Source organism: Egretta garzetta, unplaced genomic scaffold, assembly GCF_000687185.1.
Source record: "Egretta garzetta isolate BGI_Z169 unplaced genomic scaffold, ASM68718v1 scaffold188, whole genome shotgun sequence".
Lineage (NCBI taxonomy): Eukaryota > Metazoa > Chordata > Aves > Pelecaniformes > Ardeidae > Egretta > Egretta garzetta.
Genome location: NW_009260622.1, coordinates 3,764,124 through 3,773,004, shown reverse-complemented (window position 1 = coordinate 3,773,004; position 8,881 = coordinate 3,764,124). Strand labels below are relative to the sequence as shown.

The window sequence follows — 8,881 nt, the reverse complement described above, 5'->3', positions numbered from 1 at the left end:
CATCCTCGGCCCCCCACCTCTCCCATGGTGGCCATGCCCTGAGAGCCCCCAGGAGATGAGAGCAGCCCTTCATGTTCGTGTCCTCCAGTGGACAGTCAGTCCCTGGCCACCGTTCTGGAGGCTCCTCTCCTCCCAGGACGGCGATGGGCAGTGGGTACAGCGGGTACAGCAGGTACAGCGGGTACAGCAGGTACAGCAGGGCTTGGCCCAGGTGGCAGCTCAAGCAGCCACGCCATCACTCGGCTGCTGAGGAGGAGGAGGGAGAGCTTTGCTTGCCCCGAGTCCCCGTGCCCCAGCTGATGGGCCGTGCCCCGACCCTGCAATCGCTCACCCACAGGACCCAAACCTGCCCACGCTCTCTCCTCAGCAGGCACAGCACCAGTGTCTTCATTTGTCCCAGAGCGTGGCTGCTAACACACAACAGAACCAAGTCGAACACCAGTTTTGCACGAGTGAATTTACTTTAAAAATGTACAATTTCTGGAACGCGATGACTACTCAGCAGAGACACTGAGTGCTTGTGATTCCCTCATGTGTTGGGGTGCCTGGGATGGGGCACAGGGAGCGGCGCCCCGAGCTGCGGGGTGGGAAGGGGCTGAGCCACTGTGCCCCGGGCCAGGCGTTGAGCGGCCCTCCTAGAAACCTGCACCTGCGTTGGAAAATTTGCCCTCTCTCTTCACGGGCTGCCCTGATTTTTCTTTGTCTGCTTGCAGCATTTCGCAAATATTGCGCATCTTTGGGTCGAGTGGGGGTTTTTTGCATAGCAGGAGTAGGAAGCAAAGGCAGGAGGGTCGCTCCCTGCGTGGCTTTTCAGTTATTCCTTGGCTCTTGTGCATAAAACCCTGCCCTGTCCCAACCGTCTTCACTGCAGGTATCATACATGGGCAAAAACATCCCGTGAGGATGCAAGTGCACCCCAGAGGTATTGGTGCCCTGTTCCTGTCACAGGGAAACTGCTAATTAAAGTGGCTAAGTGGAAATGACCAAGGGACAAAAGCAAGTGCCACGACTGCCATGCTGTTGTGCGCTAATGAGAGCCATGCAGCGGCAGCCGGTGATGCTGGCACGCACAGAGAGCAGGGACAGCACCCACCCACCCTTCGCCGCTTCGCCGGGTGCCTCTGCACGCAGGCAGCAGCCGCCTTCCCACCGCAGAGCTCGCACCGGCCCCGCTGCCACCTACACTGGAATGGGGCCGTAACAGCGAGGCTGAAAAGCCCAGCTCCTGGTTTCAATGCCCGGGTTGCTTAGAATGGCCAGTGGTGGGCATCTGCGCCCGCTCGCCCGGGAGCACACCGGCCCCCTGTGTTCCTGCACCCCCCTGCAGCTGGCGGGTCCCTTGTGCCGTGTGTCCTCGGAAGAGAGGAGGCTGCTCTGTCTGTGCTAAGAAAAGGCAGCGATACATCCCGGTTCTGGGAGCGACTGCTAAAAATAGCGATATCTGTATTTGGAGAGTGGAGGGAGGAGGGAGGGCTCGGGGTCGCTCGCAGGCAGGCGGCGGCGGGCAGAGCTGGCGAGCACAGCCAGCGACGGCACTGGGGGCAGCGGCTCTTTCCCAGCACTCGCTGCAGAAAAGCATTCGCTATTCCCATTTAGCACATCCATGATTTAATGCTGCAGCTCTGGCAATGGGTTGTGGCGTGGTTTTGTTCATTAACCAGTGACAAGGTAAAGGGCTCCCACAAGTAACTGGCCGCTGGGTGCTGTTTCCCACCTCTGCTACTGACTCTTCTCATCACCTTGAACGCATCTTTTCATTTTTTGGGGCATAACCAACCTCTCTCAGCACCCTGGCTGTGTTATTCACCCCCTGCAAAGCAAAACCAGCTCCTGCCATGCCCGAGGCTGGGCACCCGAGCGGCTCAGTGCTGGGATGGGGAGCTTCACCACTGGGCTGCCAGCGTGCTACTGGAGGGAGAGATCTGCAAGCCTGCCCTGCATCTGGATGCGGATCACACGGGGACTTTCCTACTGATGGCTTTGCATCGGGCCCTTTCACAGCTTCTCAGTCCTTTTTGTCCCAGACTCTTCCCCTGGGTGCACTGCCTGCACTGATCTCCAATTGCCGACTACGAGCCCGCGGGATGCTCTCGCCCCGGCAGCTGCTCCCCTGCGCAGCCGTGCAGATGGCATGAGCTGCCCGGCGTCCCGGCCGCCGGGAGACACCCTACGGCCACAGCCCTGCCTCCAGGATGGTGCTTGGCCACAGATTCACCATTCCCTGCCTGGAGAGCATGACCTGGGACTGCTATTACTCACACCGGGATTATTTTAACCCCAAATCCTTACTCTAAAGACAAGCTCCCATCTCGATCTATAGGATGGTGGTGGGTTTGCATTTAAATTGAGGGAGTGGGGCAACCCAGCCTGCACAGAGAGTGGTCTCTTGAGAGGTATATAAAGATCCTTCATAATCCCAAGTGAGGTAGCTGAGTGGCGTGGTCCTGCTCCCCGACGGGAAAGGACGTGGTCAGCGGGGGCTGTGGGAGGTGGTGCTGGAGCCAGGGCGCCTCTCGGGGTCTCTTGCCCCCAGCCCTCCCTGCCAGGCACAGTTTCTTAAGACAACCAAGTTCCTACTTGGTCATCAGAGCACCAGGATGGAAAAACAAAGGCCAAGGGCTCAGAGAGCAAGCTGCAGGAGCAACTGCACCCTGGACTTGCACTCTGGGCAGATTTCAGGCACTGGGGTCTGGAGGGTTTTTTTTGCAAGTGCTAGGCTCAGAGTTGCAAGAGCCAAACCAGAGGGGAAGGCAAGGTTGGTCTTAAAGTTTCGTGTCGCTTCATCTGGAGAACATGCTGGGGACCCATCAGATACGTAGGTGAGAGAAATCTTGCGTTTGGGTTTGTCTTCCAGCATGCTGGTAGGACACAGCCGGGCACAGCCGGGCTCAGAGAAGGTCTTTCACGATCTCTGATGGCAGGGCTTCCCCTGCCACGTTCACAGTGCCCAGGCCTGACCTCTTCTGTGTGACAAGCACCATCACCTGCACTGTCCTCTTCAGCCCCGGCTGGCAAGCAGCTCCATCGGCCAGGATAGCCAGGGGAGCACGCCGGGGCGAGCCATGGGGCGGCCGGGGCAGTTTGTGGCACTTGGGGTAGTTACTGAAACACTCAAAAGTGTCGTTGCAGTTTCTGCAAGCCCCAGGGTGGTCACTGAAGCCCGGGGACGGGAAGGGCTGGAGCACGGCGCTCGGGCAGCCGCAGCAGAGGAGGGTGCGGATGGCCTGGAGGAGCACCATGTCCTTGGAAAGGAACTTCTGGAAGTTTGGCTTGAAGAGCAGGTACACCAGGGGGTTGTAGAGCGTCGAGGACTTGGCAAAGACAGCCGACAGCACGAAGGCCAGCGCTGGCACCTGGCTGGCATCGCCGAGGACTGCCCACAGGGCAACGACGGCGTAAGGGGTCCAGGCGGCCAGAAACCCCAGGCACACGGCAATGCTCAGCTGAAAGAGGAGGAGATGGAGACGGCAGTGCCGTGAGCCTCCCGCAGCACACGTGGGAACTCAGCCACGTGCAACAGGACCCCGAACAGTCGGTCACATCCCCAGGGAAAGGTGCTCAGCCTTCAGGACCCATCGCACCGGGGCGTCGGGGTGTCAGGCATCAGAGCAGCAACTCAGCACATCCCAGTGTGGGCGCATAAACCTGCAATCACTTCAGGCAACCCTGTCCCACCTGGGGAACTCAGGAATTACCTCAGCCCACCACGGCAGATAGGTAAGAAGCACCCAATGACCCAGCCGGGACCAAGCCAGCATTAGGATCCAACAGCCTTTTGGCAGCGCTCAAAATCCCTCTGGCAATCTGTGGGCTGGGGTGCAGACCAACCAAGAGGCTCTGGGAAGGAGCCATGCTCAGACCCCCCTCATCTAAGCAGACACGAACGCCTCCTTCGAGGCCAGGCTTGCAAGCTGTTTTCTTTCTTTCTTTTCTTTTTTTTTTTTTAAAGGGTATCCACTTTTTTTTGACATATCCTTGGTAAATTATAGTATTAGCTTGTAGTCTGGGGAACAATGACTCATGCAAGCTCCTTTTATGATCTTTTCCAATGTAATTTAAAATGAAAACTCCTCCACCTGATGGCTTTAAACGAGGAGAAATGTGTTATTACCCACACTGATACAAACACCTGGAGAATTCACCAGGAGCGGCAGACGCCGCTGGCTGGTGGAAGGGGTCCTGCTGCCTTCGCCTGCCCATGGGGCAGTGGGCTGGAGCAGGGGCACCCCAAGACCCCGTAGCACCCCGAGCCCTCCCCTACCTTCACGACCAGGCTGTGCACGCTGCGGGCTCTGCGCTGGGGGGATGTGTGCTGCCTGACGGCTCTCCGGGACACCCGCACCGTCCAGAGGATCAGCGAGTAGGAGACGAGGATGAGGAGGCAGGGGAGAAGGTAGCAGAAGATGAAGAGGGCAAGGATGTAGAGCGTGGCCTCCCTGCTGGAGGCTTTCCACGTGATGCAGCAGGCTGTCCCGTAGGGCTCGGGGCCGTAGCTGCCCCAGTCGGCCAAGGGGGCCGTGGCAAACATCAGGGCGTACGCCCAGACGCACAGCAGCAGCACTCCGGCGTGGCAGGGTGAGAACTTGTTGCCTGTGGCAGAGGGATGGGGGTGAGGATGGTTCCCCACAGGTGAGGGGGAGCTGTGACCCTGAGCTGCCCACCCCTCCAGCGGGGGGATGAGGCCAGCCACCCTGGGACATGGCCAGGGCCGCCCGGGCAGGGCAGGACCTGCTGGGCACAGCATGGCAGCACCGCAGCCGTGGAGCGGGCAGAGCCGCAGCAGCACTCAGCCACGGGCCCTGGGACACATGGGCATCCCCCTGTCCCCTTGGGCGGGCGGCCACAGCAAGGAGCCAAGAGAAATGTAAGGTTTGGCCCCAATCCGGACAGCAAGTGGCAGGATCAGGGGTGCAGCGTCTCCAGGCTTCGGGAGGAATTGCTGGGAGGTCATGTGGCTGATGGTGGCATGGGGGGATACCCCTGCACCCACAGCCCCACAGGGATGCCCCTGCACCCATGGGCAGCCGGGAGGGAGGGAGAGAGGCTGCCTGGCTGCAACAGCCTGAGCACAGGGCAGGAGAGCTAGCTCCAGGACTGCTCAAAGCCACCCCAGGCACCGTCACCTGAAGGACCTTTTCCTCTCTGTCAGACTGAAGCACTGGGGGAGGTGAGTTTTTTCCTTTTTGTCCCATTCCCCATCGAATCTAAAACCCCCTGATCTTCTAAGAGCTCAGTATAAAGTGCTAGATCTTCAGCCATACATAGGAGTAGCATTTTTCTTTGAAACGAAGCAATTAAAAGCACATTGAGATTAGCCACTTCCTCATGGAAAACGGGCCGGGGTGTCTTGGGGAGACAAGCTGGACGTGCCAGGCTGCCAAGCGCTGGCTCATCTGGAGAGCAGAACCTGCGCAGGGAAAAGCCACCGGTGCCTGGGCTGCCTTTCAACAACCAATTTTTCTCCTTATCTTTCCTTCCACCCTTTCAGTGATCTCCTGAGCGGTTGTGCTGGCACATCACCAAGGTGACTCTACTCCCGCATCGTCCTTGAGGCACTGTCAGCTGCTGGGGACAAAGCGCGCTGGCGGCGGGCAGCAGCCTCAGGCTCGGGGCAGGCGGGCGGCGAGGCATGGGAGAGGGGGTGAGGATGCACCCTGAGGTGCTGGTCTGCAACTCTAACTAATATCTTTGATTTCCCATTTTATTTCTATTTTTGGTCTTTAATCCAGCGTCTATTCTGAAGATACATGCTAGATGGAGGACTAGCAGCCGAGCTAAGGAAATTAAGAAGCAACTCCAAAGAGGAGGAGCTGTAAATGTGTAGGGGACACCCCTGGGTCCCCTTGCTTTCTCAGGTGCTCTCTGCAGTGCATGACCTCTGCAAAGAGCTGGTGCCCAAGCTCAGAGCTCCAAATGTCCACATTAGCTCTGCGGAGGAAGTCCAGGTGAAAATAGGGCTACAGAAGTGAGCTACAAGACTGCAAACCCAGCCCTCCTGTATGAATTATTTCAGTGAATTAAATACATTTGGCCTACAGCTCTCCCACCAGGGACAAGGGAAAGCGACTCTTCCTTGCACTGCCAGAGCTTGTGGCTTCCCGGATGCAGACGCTGCTCTGGCCTGAGCTCAGGTCTGTGTATGGACGTTCGAAACCCTGTGACCTGCTGCAGTACAGCAGCTGGGACTTTTCTACAGAGGGAGGACAACCCCCTTGGTACTTTCATGGATGATGCTCCTGAGCCCTAGAGTGGAGCAGTCCCCGGAGGCAGGGACGGCTGGGATGCATGCACAGGTCATGGGCACAGGGTGCTGGGGGTCCGTAGCCCCACACAGGTGGAGGGGAGCGAATTGCAAGCAATAAAAGCCTTCAGAGCCTGCTGCACTGGTGAATTGGCTGGGAATAGGTGGCCCTGGGGCAAAGCTTTCCCAGAAGAGGCAGATCTGGCCCCGTGAGAGAAGGAAAAAAAAAGGGTTATGTTAACAGAGAGGGGTAGAAGTACAGATCAGATAACGCTCCCCAGCACCTACCATATGCTGGGTAACAGACCTTCAGGCAGCAAACCGTGCTGAGCACCGTCAGGCTGGTGAGGCTGCACAGCCCGAACAAGACCCCACAGAAGGCGTAGAGGGTGCACACCGCCTGGTTGAAGAGCCACCTGCAAGGGGAAGCCTGCAGGTAAACCCAGCCCTGCCCTCTGCACGGGCTGGCTGGCTGGCAGCCCCTGCCACGCGGCCGGGAGGGGGTCATCTCTGCGGTACCTGCTGTGGAGGAAGGCTGGGTGCTTCCCAGCCTGCTCTCCCAGCAGCAGTGGGTGCTGGGGCCTCAGCCACTTGTCCCACACCAAAAGCAAAGCTGACGACACCTGAGGCAGCTGCAATGGGCTGCATGGCTACCAGCGCCTGATTGCCTGAGAAAGCAGGGGCATGATCTTGTCCCTAATTTGCTCCCTGAGCATCCCAGTGACAGGCACAGATGGAGCCAGGGGTGCAGGAGCTGCCCTGATCTGCAGCGGCACACACCACTGTGGTGTCTGTGCCATGTGGGTGCCAGCTCAGAAACCCACCACCAAAGCCCTCGTACAGCACGTCTGTGTGATAAGGTGGAGGGAACGGCAGCCACCCTGCTGTGGGGTGGGTGTCTGTGAGGTTACACAGGGCCTCCATGACACCAGACTGACTCCTTGGGTCCCCCCGGACCCCTGTCACGGATCTCCCCATTTTAAAACAAGGTTTGCAAATTGCACTTGGGGCCATCAGCCGGTGCAGAGCAGGGCGTCACTGTCATGCTCAGGTCACTGATGGCCAGGTTGACAATGAAGAACTCGGCAGGCTTCAGCATGGACCTCTTCTGATAGGCCACCAGAAGGAGCAGCGAGTTCCCAGAGAGGGACACGATGCCTGTGGAGAAGGCAGAGGAACAGTGCTGTATGTAAGAGAGCCGGGACAGGAGCCAGGCTCATGTTGAGAGGCTTGGAAGCAAACACTGGAGATGTCTGCAGAGGGTGAAAAGGGCTCCAGGCTTCCCTCTCCAGAGTGGGCTGAGCAGGGGAGCTGGTGGGACCTGCAGAGCTCTGTGAGCACATCTGGAGCTGCTTTACATCGAGTTTGATCCCTTCCCCTTCCTGAGGTCCTACAGAGGTGTTTGGTAGGAGGGCAGTGACGGGATGAGCCTGCAATGGGCTCCGGGTGCAGGATCTGGCCAGAGTCACTTCTTCCAGCTGGAAGGAGCAAGAGGGGCACTTCCTTCCAGCTAGATAAATAACGGGAGCTTTGTGCGATGGCTCTTCTGATGTGTGGCCAAGGAGCTGGGCCCCTTTGCCTTTTTAATTTCTTTCTGGCAGTGTCACTCCTGTGAGTCTGTGTTGTCCAATATCATGGTAACAAAATAAACAAGAAGAAAGGCATTATGGAGATTAAGGAAAACCCAGACTAAACAAAAGAAGGCTCTTTGTTTGTTCTTAGTGTATTTAAAACAACAGTGGTGATGAAAATTTTATAAGAAGGGCTTTCTCTCTTTTTTTAATTACGTAATCATGCTTTCATTGAAAAGAGGTTTCAGTGTCCTCAGAAGGGGAATCTTTGCTGCTCTTGGGGCAAGGTTGGGTAGGATGAGAGTTTCTCCCTAATGGATTAGGCTGTAAATTAAATATCAGTATAAGAACCAGCTTCCAAAGCCACTGAATGGCCAACACAAAAGTTCACAAAACAGGATTCCCACGCAAGAGCTGGCCAAATCCAGGGCTTTGGAGGCTTTGGAGTCACTGGAGGGTAGAGTACTGAGATGTTTGTCCTTGTTCCCAGCCTCATAAGGCATTTCTCCCACAGAGCTTGTCTCACATCTGTACCAAGTCCATTCGATTAGCTTTACTAACCCCTAGGAGCCGTAGGTGCCTATAGGACTGCTGGTCGGCCCCGTGGTGTGAGCATCCCTTGGGTTCCCCATGCCCGCAGGCATGAAAAAATTCTGGCATTTGGGAGACGACATGCTCAGGGCTCAGAAAACTGGAAGGCTTTTCTTTGCCCATCATTCACTTCTGGCCCACACCAACCAGGTCTAGGCCACCTCAGAGCACGGCCCAGCCCCTCGGTTCTGCTGCTGGCTTTTCAGTGCCACTAACTCCAAATCACAGGACATTCACCAGCATCTCCAGCAGAAAGCAAGGGCCAACTGGGGATCCAACTCACCTTCAACAGTCACAAAGCTGGCAATGCTAACAGAGAGTCCCTGTCCGTCTCACGTGGTGGCAGCAGTAGGAGTTACAGCAACGTTCCGCAAAGGTTGTTCTCCAACTTTCCAATTATTTAAAAACATAACTTGTGCTTGCAGTTCCCCTGAGAGGGGAATGCAGTCGCCAAGCTTTGGCCAGATCATCCTTTTGA

The 8,881-nt window shown here is 57.0% G+C and overlaps 1 protein-coding gene across 1 annotated transcript in view; it reads right to left on the bottom strand.

Annotated features, from left to right (window-relative positions):
- Positions 1–507: 507 nt before the first annotated feature.
- The window catches only part of LOC104132160 (opsin-5-like), a 16,500-nt gene continuing 8,126 nt past the window's right edge, over positions 508–8,881 (bottom strand). Inside the window, exons 4-7 of the mRNA XM_009645410.2 lie at positions 7,281–7,399; positions 6,530–6,689; positions 4,262–4,590; positions 508–3,443 (exon numbers count right to left, since the gene is read on the bottom strand). Coding sequence (XP_009643705.2) covers positions 2,889–3,443; positions 4,262–4,590; positions 6,530–6,689; positions 7,281–7,399 — 1,163 coding nt within the window. The 3' untranslated portion in view covers positions 508–2,888. The remainder of the gene's footprint in view (positions 3,444–4,261; positions 4,591–6,529; positions 6,690–7,280; positions 7,400–8,881) is intronic.